General features: G+C 39.9%; 1 pseudogene and 1 gene segment (V, D, J or C); both read left to right on the top strand.

Moving 5' to 3' along the window:
- Window positions 1–3,664: 3,664 nt before the first annotated feature.
- LOC119901609 lies at window positions 3,665–15,527 on the top strand (annotated as a pseudogene).
- Window positions 7,624–8,362, top strand: LOC119902647. The segment is given in 2 exon segments: window positions 7,624–7,877; window positions 7,970–8,362. Coding segments are annotated over 2 exon segments (384 nt in total).
- Window positions 15,528–17,445: the final 1,918 nt, after the last annotated feature.

Raw genomic sequence — 17,445 nt, 5'->3', positions numbered from 1 at the left:
TGTGTCTTCAGGCAGGAACAGGTTTTTGGACCCAAACGCAGGACACAGAGGCAGAACAGGTACAGTTTCTGAGTACTTATTAAAGGCAACAAAACTTATGGCAGCGTCCAAAATTCAACAAAGGTAGTCCGCAAACAAGAGTAATCCAAAACGAGCAAGAAAAATACTAAGTCCATGGAACAGAAAGCAAAGTCCAAAACAATCCAGCAGGTCATACTCCAACAAGCAATAGGGATCAGGAACAGATAGGTAACAGGCAGACACATGGCAAGAATACACACATTTAAACACTGGCTAACGAGGAGGGCGGGAGCACAAACGGGTGATACTAATAATGACAGCAGACCGACACAGGCAGGCAGAGAGACAGCAGGGGAAAACAGACAGACGCTAACAGGTTGCAAAACACAAGGCAAGAATCTAACTGCAGCACAAAACACAGAACAGAGAAGACAGACCAAGTAATTGAGAAACACAGGCAACTCCACAAGACAGAACAGACTAAGATAACTGAACAGAACAGAACAATATAACACAGAATAATCATAAACAAATTTACGACTAATCAGGCAGATATTACAATAAACACAAAGAAACCAAGCATGAAACAAACACTGGATAATAACAGATTAAGACAGGAACTAAGGCAGGCACAGATCAAAACCAAACTAGACAGGAAACAGACCAAACAGCTCTAAAGGCACAGCGTTGACTACAAACTAATACAGATGGACTGCAACATAACAGGGAAAACAGACTGAAACAAGAAAACACAGAACTAGGAACTAAGACACAGAACTAAAATGCAGGGCTAAATTTAAGATACAAGACAGACAAAGTACAAAGTGAGCTAAACAGAACCTGCAAGTGAACAATGAAATAAAGAAGGCTAAACAGAGAACACAGGACAAGGAAGAAAAGCCCAAACCAACTGTAACACAGAACGGGGTAGGGAACAGAGACAGGACCAACCAGGAAACTGGACAACACTAAACATGGAACAGAACAGAAATGAGGAAAATACCAAAACACCCCTAATCACTAACTGACAGATAATAACCAGATAAATAATAAACCAGAATAAATAACAGATAACGAACTGATCAATAAGTAAACAGAACAGATGACAGGACTAAAATGCAGACACAAAATCAACCTTAGAATCAAGAACCAAAACCCAGAAACAGAGAAACAAGAATCAAGATACAGAACACAGAAAACCTCCGGACAGGATTGTGACATGATTTCTGTTGTGTTATAATTAATATAATTATACTGGAAATAGATAAATGGAAATTAATTGCAGGTCACTTATAACTGACATATATGAATACACCCCTCACATTTTTGTAAATATTTGATTATATCTTTTCATGTGACAACACTGAAGAAATGACACTTTGCTCCAATGTAAATTAGTGAGTGTGCAGCTTGTATAACAGTGTAAATTTGCTGTCCCCTCAAAATAACACATCACACAGCCGTTAATGTCTAAACCGCTGGAAACAATCACACCCCTGAGTGAAAATGTCCAAAACTGGGCCCCAAAGAATCCATGTTTTGTGTGGCCACCATTATTTTCCAGCACTGCCTTAACCCTCATGGGCATAGAGTTCACCAGAGCTTCACAGTTTACATTACATTACATTTATTCACTTAGCTGACGCTTTTATCTAAAGCGACCTACAATTGCTATACATGTCAGAGATCCCAATAGTACACAGCATTGTATGAGATATTTCTCACAAGGAATGGATTCATTTGTCAGAACAAGACTGACTAAAGATTTTTCTTTGTTTGAAGTTCTTTGTTTCTTGCTGTAATGGAACCCACAACTTCTGATGCTCCACATACTCAACTAGTATAAAGAAAGCCAGTTTTATTGCTTCTTTAATCATCACAACAGTTTTCACCTGCTTTACCATGATTGCAAAAGGGTTTTCTAATCATCAATTAGCCTTTAAAAATGATAAACTTGGATTAGCAAACGCAACGTGCCATTGGAGCACAGGTCTGATGGTTGCTGATAATGGGCCTCTGTATGTAGATATTTCATTACAAATCAGCTCTTTACATTTACTACATTAACAATGTCTACACTGTATTTCTGATCAATTTCATGTTATTTTAATGGACAAAAACGGTGCTTTTCTTTCAAAAACAAGGACATTTCCAAGTGACCTTTTGACCGGTAGTGTATGTCTCTTCCAGGTGTTAGAAAGTTCATCATGTGGTGGAGTTCTTTTTTTGCTGGTGCTGACATTATCCATCACAGAGAAACACCACCACGCTGTGGTGAGTCAAAGGAAGTGCACAGGTATCCAGATGATGCTGATCATGGTCGTAATAACAACATGATGATGACGCTCTCACCTCTTATTTTACTGGCAAAAAAATACAGTGAGATCTATGTATAAAAACACAACAGTAACAGTATTACTGGCATTATTGGTACTATTTGTATTGTACTAGTAGTATGGAGTAAATCGTATGTTAATGCTTCTATAATACTGCATCTGTTCTTTTATATTCCTTTGTGCTGCTATGTCGACTGAAATTTCCCCTGTGGGGGATTAATAAAGTTATATCTCATCTTATCTTATCTCACATGTACTATTTCTACTGTAGCTAATACAATACAACTACAGCAGATATTAGGCCTGCCACTACTTCCTCTAGCTCTTCATCTTCCATTTTGTGCTTCACAGAAACGTAGCTGTGCAGATTGATACTGGACGTTTTGCTGCAACTGGCAGCCTTCCAGATTTGTAGAGTAGATCATGACACAGAACTCTAAGGCAAATATTTTTTATCAACTATAAACCTTTCTACTCCCCAAATACAAAGAGGGTTTTTACAGGCAGAAGCACAGTTGTGGGGCCTTACAAGTCTCTCCCATTGTCGCTTAGCTCTACATGGACGAAGTAGAGAGCAGAGCTCGTCCAGAGAACAACACATAACCACTGCTTCAGATATGAGACTATGTAGTGGAGATCCCAAAGTTTACAAAACTACCAGATTTTTCAGGCTGGATTTTTGGGAAATGTGTCTAAAATGATGCAGAAGACATGTAGAAATGTTCCATCTGATGGAGTTTTGGGTTTGAATATTTCACTCAATGAATCATCATGTAGCTTTAATGAAGAGACTGAACAACAGAACACAAAACGGGTTCTGTTCTGGGTTAAATATGTCTTTGGAAGAGGTTTCATATGTTATGAAATGAAGAAATGTAATGACCGAAATGTGACAGGACATTTAAGGGTTAAAGTCACAGTAGTTTTGTATTTTCATCCCAGCTGTTAAACAACAGATAACAGTCTGTGTTACTAAATTCAGCACCAACCTGAATGTGTTTGTGGTAACAGGAATGTTTGTTTGTATTTCTGCATCATCGTGAGCCAGATTTTTTATCTGCTGTCAGATTCAAATCAAGATGAAGAAACTTCTCAGTGAATCAGTTCAGAGAAACAGAGAAGTCTGGGAAACAAGAAATAGTTCAAAAGAGGAGATGAACTATAATTAAAGCAGAATGATCTTTGTTTTCACATTAACATCTGTGTACAAACAGTGATGTGTCACAGATGTGCATCTCTATGGTAACTATGTGCTGCCTGTTGCTCCTGGTCTCCACCTCCTTTCCACTTTAAAACCTCCGACTCAGCAGAAAACCACACAGCAGCTTCAGCTGAGCTGTCAATCAGCAGCAGCAGCCTTATCTGTCCGCCGCAGGGGCTGATGGGAGGTCTGAGGACCCGTTAGAAACCACGCGGCCCTCGTCTGATCTCACAGCTCGTCCTTGTTTGGCCTCAGCTGCATCAGAGCGCCACTTCTCCCCAGGTTCACCAGAGGAAACACCACTGCACACAATGCTTTTCCTCCCAGCTGCTGCTCTGTGCTGTCTGTGTTCAGGTGAGTGTTTCCAGCCAATCAGGAGCCAGCAAACTCCACCTGGAACAAACACTGTCACACTGACCTTCATCTATCTGTCTGTGTCTCTACAGCGCTGGTTGCCATGGCAGCAGACCTGATTCAGGAGGATTTAACATGGACCAGGAGAGCTGGTCAAACTGTTTCCTTCAGCTGTCGAGGAACTGACCAGTGTGGCAGTGATTATGTATTCTGGTACCAGAAGAAAGACACAGAAACATTCAGAGTGATTCTAGATATAAACAAAAATACTGGTTACATAGATTCAGGTTACGATCATCCTCAGAAAGATGATTTCTCTGCTGTGAGAAAACAGAACGGCTGTGAGTTGCAGATCCAGAAAGTTAAACTCTCTCATTCAGCCACCTACTACTGCTCCTGTTATAAGAGCGGCGCCCACAGTGAGAAATGATCCGTGCAGCCTGAACAAAAACCTTGAGATGTCAAACAGTGTTTGTGACAGGAAGAGAGCAGTAAACCACAGCCCAGGTTCACATATTTCACCTCCATCTCAGCCAGAGTCACAAACATACTGAGCTGAGGGATTTCTTTAATATTCTATTGATTTCTATTTGATCAGATATTCCAGCAGGTTTCTTGTTGTTCCACACAGTGAGGACAAACTAGCAGCACAGAAGCACAATGAGCAAACAAGATAAAGAGGAAACAGCTTTCAGTAGATTTCAGCAGATCATTTATTACATTTTAAAAGCTAAATCTTGGCTCTTGTGCATGTGTCAGGAAAGAGGCCTTTTGATCTGCTGGTCTTGTTGCCTCTTGGCATTTTGTGTTATGTTCTTGTGTTTTTAGTGTTCTTAATTTATCGTCTAGTTATGTTAATAAATTCCATTGATTTGGTTGTTTTAAAGGTGTTTATATGTGTCAAGTTTGGGTCAGTGTTGGAGTGTTGTTCGCCCATCATGTAGCCACCAAAGGCTGGGGCGTAACAGCATCCCCTCAGACAAAGCTTTGTCCTCAGGTATTTATTAGTTTCTGACTCGGATGGGGGGAAAACAGCTGTTTGTCTGAACTCTCACACATGTAGACTATTCTATGTGATCTCCTTTTTATAACTAATTCAGTAAGTAATGTAATTGTTTCACTCCCATTCACTGAGACTCCCTGTTAGGAGCCCCCTTATGGAGGCCCGCCTCACACTTTGAAAACCCCAGTTCTAGACCAGCACCTAAGCATCTTGGTTTTCGATAAACATACTGAAGCTTTAACGCTCCTCAGAGAATTTAACACTTTGTAACATTTAAATGTGGAGTAAGTGATTTTGGACAAATCCCGACCCATTGTCACACCAAAGTCGTCACACATGGATGCTTGATCAAGACCCCTGGGTGTCAGTTTTTAAGGCAATGGGGGAAGTCCTGTAGCATCATTTATAAACACTGAAAGCAAGTGTAAGCTATGAACAGAAACATCCAAGTAAGGAGGTGGTTTGGTTGGACGGGTGGGCCAGAAACCGGACTTTCACCCAGGAGACCTATGAAACAAAAAGTCAACATTCATTGTTTTAGGTAAGTTATGTATGTTAACGTTTCCTAAAGGTTCAGTTTGTACGTTTTAGTGGCATCTAGTAGTGAGGATTGCAACTAGCGGCTCATGATGCATTCATGTGCTCCTTGGATAGTTCCAATTCCTGAGTTGTGAAGCAGAAAAGCTCACAAGTGTTTGAGTTAGAGTCCAAATCAAGTCTCAAGTCACTTATCGTTATAATGAATGTTGTATCACCTGCTGCGTTCAATTCAGGCAGCTTATAAAACTGCATAGCTATAAGATATTCTGTAACTGTAACCTGTTTCTCACTTACAGAGCACAACCATGTAATATGCAATGCAATTAATGACAGCTGATTAACTACTGTCAGTCAACAACGCGCTGACCCTCAAACCAGTCGCTCATTAATGAAATCAACACTCTTCAGGGCAGAAACTAGCTTTCAGTCAATAAGTAGAGGCTGCAATCACTTTCTGCCAAGTGAAATAGTGCATGTTATGGGTTGTATTGACCATTTAAATGTATTTTAACAAGTAAAATAGACTGGATTGGTTGGTGGACAGCAAGTTAAATAATGTAGAGTCATAAGGATAATTGCAAAAGAGATCATGTCTTTATTTTATATATAACTCAGCAGTAAGTCATGTTCATTACATGGCTACAGTCTGTTTTCCAAATATAGACAAGGATATTAGACATCCTACCAAACACATAATCCATCAGCAACAACCGGCTTCTATTATTGATAATCACGTAAACGTCATGCCTGATTAACTCATTAAACTGCAAACACTTATTTAAAGACAAACCTTTGTTATTAAACTGGGCGATTCAACTTTAACATTCTGTGCGCGCTCCACACCTGTGTTTGTTGTCCTCTCTCACGTGTGTCCTTGCAGTAGATACGTAATTGTGTTACGTAGGCAGGTTAAAGGTAACACAGGGAGTGAATAACAGCACGCTCATCAGACATTTCCTAAAAATAAACATTGTTCACGAGTCCCGCACCTCGAGTCCGAGTCGAGTCTGAAGTCACTGTGTGTGCGACTTAAGTGCGACTCGAGTCCAAGTCTCAAACTTCAGTCCTCATGTCTGTTGTGAAATCGTTCCTCCGACTTCAGTGTGTGTTCATGTGCTCTGAAGTCTGAATGTAGAATCAACATGGAAGCTACTACAAAGATGTGTAGGATTAGCATTAGAGTGTAAACAACACGCAGACATCTAGTTCACTCTACATGGACAGCAAACTACCCGTTATAACCACAGTACAAATGACATGTTTGCAAAATATATAAATTAAACAAATGAATAAAATTTTTAATACTTGAAAAAGCAACTCTGGACAAAAGACAAGAAGAAGTGAAGATAAGGAGATTACAGAGATAAACACACATTCTTTTAAAACACATTTATTTATTTTTTGTATCAAAGCATGTGGAACAAGTTTAAATTATACCCAGACATTCAGCAGTAAAATATATATTTTTTAACAATACAACTTGCAGAAACATTACTTTATTGTAATACTGAAAATATCCTTAATATATTTTCATAACTAAAATATTTTAGTGACAAAAATATTCAGATTGGACCAAAATAATTTTGAACACACTGAATTGTAATTTTATTGTTATTTATGTCTTATATACTAATACTGAAAGTTTTTTGAAAAGAACAGGGTAAATGTTCCTGATGATTTTTAATGTGCTTGTGGTACATTTTAAAACTAAGTGGAAGCATAAGTGGGATTATTAGATACATTTTTCTGAACCATCTGCTGGCTTCATCTTTACAAACTAAACCTCTGAACTTTATTTTACGTTCTAGCGGAGAGTTTACAAAAGTTTACAAAACTACCAGATCTTTCAGTCTGGATTTTGGGGAAATGTGTCTAAAATGATGCAGCAGACATGTAGAAATGTTCCATGTGATGGAGTCCTGTTGTGTGGTTTTCTGCTAAATATTCAAACCCAGGACTCTTGAATGAAGAGACTGAACAACAGAACACAAAATAAAGATGTGATGCTGTGTGTGGAAAAGGTTTCATGTGTCGTAGAAATGAAATGACTGAAATGTGAGGGGACGTTTAGGGGTTAAAATCACAGTTTGCAGTTGTGGATTTTCATCACAGATGTTAAACAGATAAGAGTCTGAGTTACTAAATTCGTCTCCTCTTTAAAACCTCCGACTCAGCAGAAAACCACACAGCAGCTTCAGCTGAGCTGTCAATCAGCAGCAGCAGCCTTATCTGTCCGCCGCAGGGGCTGATGGGAGGTCTGAGGACCCGTTAGAAACCACGCGGCCCTCGTCTGATCTCACAGCTCGTCCTTGTTTGGCCTCAGCTGCATCAGAGCGCCACTTCTCCCCAGGTTCACCAGAGGAAACACCACTGCACACAATGCTTTTCCTCCCAGCTGCTGCTCTGTGCTGTCTGTGTTCAGGTGAGTGTTTCCAGCCAATCAGGAGCCAGCAAACTCCACCTGGAACAAACACTGTCACACTGACCTTCATCTATCTGTCTGTGTCTCTACAGCGCTGGTTGCCATGGCAGCAGAGCTGATTCAGGAGGATTTAACATTGACCAGGGGAGTCGATGAAACTGTTTCCTTCAGCTGTCAGAGAACTGACCAGTGTGACACTGATTATGTATTCTGGTACCAGAAGAAAGACACAGACACATTCAGAGTGATTCTAGATATAACTAAGAGTAATTGTCGCATAGATTCAAGTTACAGCAATCATCCTCAGAAAAATGATTTCTCTGCTGTGAGAAATCAGAACGGCTGTGAGTTACAGCTCAAGAACGTTAAACTCTTTCATTCAGCCACCTACTACTGCGCCTGTTATAAGAGTGGTACCCACAGTGAGAAATGATCCGTGCAGCCTGAACAAAAAGCAGCAGATGTCAAACAGTGTTTGTGACAGGAAGAGAGCAGTAAACCACAGCCCAGTTCACATATTTCACCTCCATCTCAGCCAGAGTCACAAACATACTGAGCTGAGGGATTTCTTTAATATTCTATTGATTTCTATTTGATCAGATATTCCAAAGCAAACAAGATAAAGAGAAAACATTAAAAGTACAAAGTAAATGAAAATGTTATCCAGATGAAGGCAAAGCAAATTTATATAGCACAATTCATACAATTCATAAAAGACTCGGGCCGTTCCCCCTCACTTTAAAAAACTTGTCGTCACTTCAAAAATTAGATTCATTTGTTTAACATACTCAAAGTGTTCCAAACATTGTTCTAAATTAACTTCATAAAGCAATGAAATGAAAAATCCATTGATGCCATAAAATGTTCTCAAAGAGTGGCTGAAAGACTCAATCTCAACATTTAGGCTACTGAAAAGTCACCGTCCCACCTTTTGCGCCGACAAGGTGTTGTGGAACATGACTACAGTCTCTGTATATAGGCCTAAGAAAGCTACACTAACCTGAATAGATAGCACACGTTCATACAATATAAAATTTAGTATTTCAATATCCCTACCAAACTGCTCATAATATTCAGCCTCACATAAGAAAAATAAAACCTATTTATTTTAACGGCTGCGTCAGGGTGCGTGAAACGAACTGGGAGCAAATGCAAAATATTAAACACATTTCAAAGAAGTAGGCTGATCCTGCTGTACTGTAAAAACCTGTAGGCAACAATAGCCTGAGGCTTTTAATCAGTCTCTGTATGATTATATCGTTATAGTCAAGAGTTTCTCCACATCACCGCTGCAAACATAAAGCAGCTTATTGGCTAAAACAGTCTGTGGGGTCTCCTACAGATGGTGATGTCATTTTCCAAGAGAGCTGATTGGTCAGTAGGCGGCCTTTTCACAGAGTTGATCTCTTCTCTGGAACATAACCTGCTCCGGAGCAGGTTAGCCGTTCAGCATAAGTTACCATGGAGATCTATCCCGGTAAGAAGTGAACCACCTTTGTGGTACTGAATATACTGGATAAGCTCAATTTTGAAATACTGGCAGGGATGGCAGGCAGAGGAGGTGGCTGACGAGGTGCAGGTGTTGATTGTCAGCTGGGCTCAGGAGCAGAGAGAGAGAGGGAGAACACAAGCAAGGGGAGCAGAGGAGACACAGACAGGCCAAAACACGAGGGGAAACAGAATCACAAGAAAAAAGGAAAAATAAACAGGACACTCATTGTCAGCCGGGCTGCCACCACAACACATGGTTTGGGTTTAAATAACTTTGTATATCAGTTAACATGTAAGTTAACTAACGTCACTTGCGTCGTAACCTGCCAAAATAAAATATTTAATGTTGACTTTTTGTTTCACATGAGACACGGACCCCAGTCTCCTGGCTCAAAGTTGTGGTTCTGACTCTCCATCCAACCGGGGGTGGCAATAGCGCAATGGATAAGATTATGCCTTTGGTGTGAGAGACTCGCATTCAATCCCCCACTGTGACCCATCCACCATTGTGTCCCTGAGCAAGACACTTAACCCCTAGTTGCTCCAGAGGCTTGCGACCTCTGACATATATAGCAATTGTAATGTGCTTTGGATGAAACCGTCAGCTAAATGAAAATCCAACCTTACTTTGTCTTTTCTGTTAAATATCATATACCTGCCTTTACCGTTAAAAACTGACGCTGCAGGGCTTCCCCCAATACGTCGCACTATGACAGAAAAGGGATTCCCAGTGCGTCACAAACTAACGACTATGGCTCTTGACCATGCGTCCATATGTGACGACTTGGGAGTGAGAACAGGTTCAGTTTACGCAAGGTTTTTTAGTCTAGAAGAAGGCAATGGGGAACATAAATGTTCTTGGTCTGGATTTAAAAGTAGTCAGATTTGGAGCAAGTCACAAAACTTCTGGATGTTTATTCTAGCTATTTGGTGCATAGTAGCTAAAAACTGCTTCACCATGTTTTGTTTTGACTCTGAAGACAGTCAACAGACCGGTCCCTGATGACCTGAGGGGACTAGAGGATTCATATTCTATAAACATTTCAGTGATGTATTTTGACCCTAAAGCTTTTAGTCATTTATAGGTGAGCAGCAGTATTTAGATATTAATTCTCTGACCTACTGGGAGCAAGTCCAGGGATATGAGAATTGGTGCAATGTGTTAAAATGTTCAGGCCTTTATTAGAACTCTAGCAGCAGCATTCAGAACATGCTGTGGCTGCCTAAGACCTTTTTAGAGAGACCTGAAAAGAGACCATTACAAGTCTAACCTACTAGTACTTAAGGGATGAACATTTTTTTGTTGTGAAGTTAAATAGAGGTGGCCCTAGGATTGAACCTTGTGGGACTCCACACGTCATGTTAATTAGCTCAGATACATAGTTGCCAATGTAAACAAAGTAATTCATCTCTTCTATGACCTAAACCAACTAAAGGCTGCGCTGGAAAGCCCTACCCTGTAGTATTGGTGTTCTTCCTGGATCTTGTTACTGTTTTCCCAAAGGTCCATTTGGGGTATCCACAGGCTGTAAGTGCCCCCTTCAGGTGGTTCTGTTCCTTCTCTCTGGCTTGAGCACTTCTTGGTATGTTCTCAGCTCCATGGTGCCGGGGCCTGATGACCCCTAACTTTTGCTCTAGTGGGTGGAGAGAATCCCAAAGTAGGTATTGGTCTGTGTGTGGGGGTTTTCATGTAAACACCAATTTGCAGGCTCCTGTCCTCTTCAATGTGTACAGCACAGTCCAGGCAGTCCAAAATGTTGTTGTGAACATCATCTCATGTAAACTTGATGTTACTGTTCACGGAGTTGATGTGTTCTTTGAGGGCTTGAACTTCCTGGATTTTGATCCATGTGTCATCCATGTACTTGTACCAATGGCGTGGTGCTGTTCCTCTAAAGAAGTTCAGGGCTTTGCTCTTCACTTCCTCCATGTAGATGTTGCCCACAATGGGGGATACTGGTGAGCCCATGGCACAGCCATGCTTCTGTCTGTAGAAACCTGGGATACTTTACAACCACTACACAAACGCATTGGCTCAACAAAGGGCCAACTCCTCAGGTCAACACACTTGTTTGAGGACCACCAAGTTCACATTTTAGACAGAGAGGATGGATGGTTTGAAAGGTGTCAAAGAATCCATTTACACCCGAGTTGAGAAGCCCTCACTTAACAGAGGAGGTGGTCTGCGCCACCACTTATCCCCCACTTACAATGCTGTCCTTTCATCACTTCCCAGGAAACGTAACAAGCATTCACTTTGGGCCTCAGGTGAAGATGCCAGCAATGGTTGTTCAGACCTCTAACGACCATAACGACTGTCATTACAGCCAGGAGCACTATCGAACCACCGGTATCGATGATCTTGGCAAATGACTCCATAGAGGTTAAATAGCTGAGTTTCCCTATCAGTCAGTCAGAACTGAAGAAGTTTCTTGGATGAGGGTGAAACGTCTAGTATCTTCAACCAAGTCCAGTTGCCCTTGATTTTAACCATCCTTGAATAACAGGACAGTCAACACTAAGCATCTCATTCGTATCAGAGGAGTATACCTCATAATCAGGGTCCTCAAACACCTTTGACAAAATTTCATTGACAGAAAACCTTTCCTTAAAGTTAATTTTCAGTTTAGAGAGAGAACACACAGAGCACGAAGAGAAATGATTTAGAAGACAACTGTGCAAGCTTTTCTACCTATATTTCTTTGCGGACCCATATTTGTGGGGGCGCGGAAATATGGTTCATTTTGTTTTTGATCGTGCTTGTTTATATCTTTGTTGAACTGCGCGAGCTCGGCCTACGGTAATGTTTTTGGGTCGAAATACCTTGTTTCTCCTGTGTCTGCGCTTGGCACTTGTGACAAGAACAACTTCCTCTTCTTTCTGCAATTTTTTAGAGAGCAAATTTGCTTAGAGGTAGTGCAAAGTCAACTTTAAAAACAGGACACTGAATTTCAGAACAATGGTGTCTTGCAAGGGACAAATGGAAAGAATTGCTGAATTTTCTGGGGAAACTTCGTGGTTTATTCAGGCTACTGCCTTACATTTCCTAATAAGCACTGAACACAAAGTAAAGCTGAAGCTGATGGGAATGTCAAGTCAATTTTATCAGTAGTTTACAATCCAAAATCACGAATGGAAAATTCCTCAAGGGGCTTTATAATCTGTACAGCATACGACCTTAGAGCCTCCAGACAGATCAGGAAAAAAAAACCTTCAAAGGGGAACAATTATGAAAGTAACCTCAGGAAACGCAACAGAGGATCGCTCTTCCAGGACGACACATGCTATAAATGTCATGCACCCAATCAACCAAAATAGCAACGATGTAAGATGTAAGTAAAATTAGGATGACAACATTATAGAGAGACTGTAAATAAAAAAGAATATAGACATTGAGCTACTTCAGGTGCCACCAAACAGTCAGAATGTCATTGTTTCTGAAGGTATTTGGTCATGAACCAAAGTACTGGACAAATTAAAAGTTTGACTTGATGGTGGTGCTATATGAAAAGTCAGATGATCACCAAAGTTCATCCCGAGGGAACGTCTGAACTACATTAAATAGTAATCCATCTAATAGGTTATGAGATATTATAGTCTGACCAAAAACATCATCCTGCTGGTGGTTCTAGATGAGAAGTCAGAATCAACAAAGTCAATTAATGAAGTGAATCCTCTGGGGACCAGGAATGTCTGAACAACATGTCAATCCATCTTTTGGTCCAGGTCCAGTCCATCTGGACCAAAGTAGTGGACCAGCAGAGATCAGCATCCACAGAGCAACACTGCTAGTGTGTCTAAAAAGACAATAAAAGAAGAGACAGTCATGTTGATATGAACATTAGAGAAACTCATCATGCAGCTGGATTTTGATCCTGGTTCATCATTTGGACTCGTTCACCTCAGCTGACACATTCAGCAGCTGACAGGTTTTTGTATTACTCTGTTTCACTGTGGGAGGAAACTACTACTACATCTTTGGCTCTGGAACTAAACTGTATGTAACAGGTAAGAATAATCATAAATGTTCCTTCTGTTTTATTGAATAAGTTGGAAATATGTTTTGAATTTCTGCTGCTTCAGGTTTCATGTTAGTTTGTTCATAATTAATAGAGTTCTTGCAGCCGTGCAGCTATTGTTACATAAAAAGGTTCATAATTCCTGAAAAGATGTTTAAATCTCACTTCACAACTGAAGTTATTATTTATTTCTGCACCAGATAAAACTGATTCAGAAAGAAAAAGGAAGATATTGACAAAGTTACAAATATATTCGGTCCTCTCAGGGATTCAGCTCTGTCTCTTGTATTTTATATAGCATATAACTTTAAACAAGTTTAAAGGATAATTGATGAAAAATGTTTGAACGTTAAAATGTACTGCGTGATATTTGTATTTTATTTGATTGTACATGATAGTCTTTAAGTGGAAGATTTATACATGGAGGCAAATATTCACATTCATATTCAATGAACATGATATTACAATGAACCGAATTCAGGAACAAACTATTGTTTAAAGTTTAACATGATTTAAAATATTTTTATCGGTTTCATTTCATTCCATAACCTTCAGATACTGCAGATATTACATGAAGAAATTAATAGTCCCTCTAAATAATCTAATCTTAATTTACATTTGACATAACTCAACATATTGGAAGAAAATCCTTGTAGTTGTGTTTAATTGTGTGAAAGTTTAAATTGATCTATTGAATTGTTTCTTTAGTAATTATAGTAAAGATTTTTGGGTAAAAATACAATATGCTGCACATATTGTAGTTATTGAAATGACAATTGTATTATATGTCACAGTATGTTTATTATATTACGTATTGTATATTAACCATAACATTGAGACAAGATACCTTCAGCATCCACAGGAGACGGCTTTTTAACATGTGGTATGAATGCAATTTGCTCAGCTGCTGTCATAAAAACCAAAAGATCATGGTTTGGTTAGGTTTAGTAAAAGATCATGGTTTAAGTTAATGTAATATATGAAGGCAGATGGGTGAGTTACAAGAAAGCCCAGGGCTTATCATGCGGACACCGAAGTGTATGTTGTGTGTCAAAGCCGACGCCTTGTTAGGCTTTCTCAAAGCATCAGTATTTGACACCCTGGGATGAGACCAGGCTTTTCTTTCATATCTCATATTTGAACATTACATGTTAATTGGGTTTTAAAATGATCAGATAATTGTTGTGAAACTATAGTAGCTTTTTAAGTTCTAAAAAATAATTGCTAAGAAAGAAAATTTCTATTTTTTCCTCATATAACATATTATTATTAAACATTACATATATAGATATGTGTGTGTGATATGCAGGTGAATCCAGTACATGCAGTGAACTGTGTGCTGTATTGATGAGGAGCTCAGTGATCAGAGTCCATGTAGTTTCCAGGATCAGACTGAATGCAGTGCTGGAAGCTGCTGTTGACTGTGTGAATGTGTGTCTGTGCTGCTTGTTGCTGTTGTCAAACTTCAGATAACCCGGTAGTGAAGCCCGTGGTGAGCGTGTACCCAGCAGCATCCAGAGAAAACCAGGAGGAGAAGAAATTCCTGCTGTGTGTGGCTGCGGACATGTTTCCACCTCTGGTCCGATTCTCCTGGAAAAGACGAAAGGAGAATGGTCCTCTGGAGGAGCTGCCCCCTACTAAGGAGGAGCAGCAGGATCTCAAACATTCGGAATGCATTGCCGCCATCAGAGTGACTGATCAGAACGCTTTCTACACGTATGAACACATCTGTTACGTCCAGCATGAGACGGGCAGAGAAGAGGCCCAACTACAACAAGGTAATGAAGGCTTGGTGACTGTGTTCAGCAGAGTTTCAGCTTAATGTGGAGAAGCTGTCAAAGAGAGCAGAGGACTGACATTTCTTTCTGACTACTTTTCTGTTTCAGAGGTTCCAGCAAAAACATCACCTCCACCATCACGTCCACCATCACTTCCACCATCAACTCTACCATCACTTCCACCATCACGTCCACCATCACTTCCACCATCAGTGTCCTTCCAGTTTCAGTGCAGGGTGAAGCTGCTCTGGCTGCTGTACACAGTGCTGATAGTGAAGAGTCTGGTGTACTGCTGTGGACTCCCTCTGCTGTGAATCCTCAGAAACAAGGGACCGTCCACCAGCTGCACACATGCTGACTGACTGTTTTCTGCTCGCCTTTTCTCACCAGCAATCATCTCATCAATTCATCTCACTGATCACTTTGATCAGCAGTCAGAAAAGTTCAGATGTGTAAAATATATCTTTTAGGCACAGGTTATAAACAGTCATCCTAAAATCTGTCTTAAGGCACATCAAAAGACTGAAACTAAACATTCTTCCACGGCTGGCTACATCCACAATTGGCAACAACTTGGCGCTGTTACACCGATCACACATAAGTTACTTCTTATTTGCAACCACACATATGCAGGACAAAGTCACACACACACACACACACACACACACTATTCTTATCACACACACTCATCCCTTTTCCTTCATCTAGTTTTAGTTTAGGTCTTTTTACTTAGTTTGGTCTTGTGTGTTTTGCTTTAATTACCTTGTAAAATAAATGCTTGGGTAAATATTTGTTGGTTTGTTTTAATATAGAGTGAATATATTGCCAACCTCCTCCACGTAGAAATCCAGATCTTTCAACCCACGATCTATTAATAGAATGGTCTTTCATGAGACTGAAATAGGTAATTGGCAATCAATGTATCTCTTATTTAGGAGGGGTGCCCCAAGACGTTTATAGTATTAACGATAAAGTCATGCCATTTAAACCCTGATCCCCAACAACAAACATATATGTATCTCTCTCTCTCTCTCTCTCTCTCTCTCTCTATATATATATATATATATATATATATATATATATATATATATATATATATATATATATATATATATATATATATGCAGTTACTATGTGTATAGTGTTATTTTGATGCTCTAGTTTATTTTCCACTACTTATAATTGTCGCTTGTATAATACTAGAAAATGAAGCTGAATCATTAGCTGTCTGCTAAATATGTTATTGTATACAGTATTCTTCTGTTCTTGTGTCTCTTTTTAAGATATTATGCAAAGTGTGGCAGGTGTGTCAAATTCTTTCAGTCTAACTTTCTGAATAAACTGAAAAATCACTGTCTGTGTTTTATAAACATCCTTATTTTTGAGATGAGATGAGTAAACATGTAGCTTTTATATATAAGTCAGCAGGTGTATGTTTCTCACCAAGTTCTGCTGACGGCGTTTTATAACTCTGTCAGTGTGGATGTAAAGCTTTACGCTGATGAAACTGTTGTTTACACACATACACAAACTGCAGAGCTGCTGTGAAGCTACAACTGCTATAAAATAATCCCACAGCGGCTCCATCAGTCAGGCTGAAGTCTGAATGTTGGCAACATGATGGCTGTGTTTTTGTCTTCTAAACCAATAAAATGTAGCTTCACTTTGTATTTTTTTAATTTTGCTGTTGTGTTGAAGCGAGACAGTGAATACTGAGCGCTGAAGTCAAACTTAACTTCCTAGAATGATTCTTTAGCCAGAGTCGACAGTTGTAACTGTCATTGTGTTATTGATGTGAAAAAGTGTAGCTAGCGGTGAGGAGCCTGCAAAGGAGAAACCCACACCGCCCGTCTGCTGCAGGAAGTAGGTGTTGATTTGCTGTCAACAGTCCTAATAACCACTGAGAACAGATTCATATCTGCTGCTGTACACACTCATCAACTCCTCTACCCCTCTGAAGCTGTTTGTTTTCTCTCAGGAAACCTTTTTTCCACTGAGCCCTCCACCCACACAGAGATGAACTGAGCCCAAAGACCAACAACGTTGACCATACTCGATAAATATCAGAACAACTCAATCTGACAGTGTTTTTATTAACTCGTTTTTTCCTCTATTTAATATGATTTCATATTTAGAGCTATGGCCTCACAGCAAGAAGGTCGTGGGTTCAAACCCCGGTTGCCCCAGCATTTCTGTGTGGAGTTTGCATGTTGTCTGCGTGGGTGCTTTCTGGGTGCTCCAGCGTCCTCCCACCGACCTAAAACATGTGGCCTAGGTTGA

The sequence above is a fragment of the Micropterus salmoides genome, unplaced genomic scaffold (genome assembly GCF_014851395.1).
Source record: "Micropterus salmoides isolate LMB-PRFRI ecotype aquatic unplaced genomic scaffold, ASM1485139v1 Ms_hic_scaffold_14, whole genome shotgun sequence".
NCBI classification, from domain to species: Eukaryota; Metazoa; Chordata; class Actinopteri; order Centrarchiformes; family Centrarchidae; genus Micropterus; species Micropterus salmoides.
The sequence above is the reverse complement of the archived record's forward strand: the minus strand, read 5'-3'. Positions and strand labels throughout refer to the sequence as shown.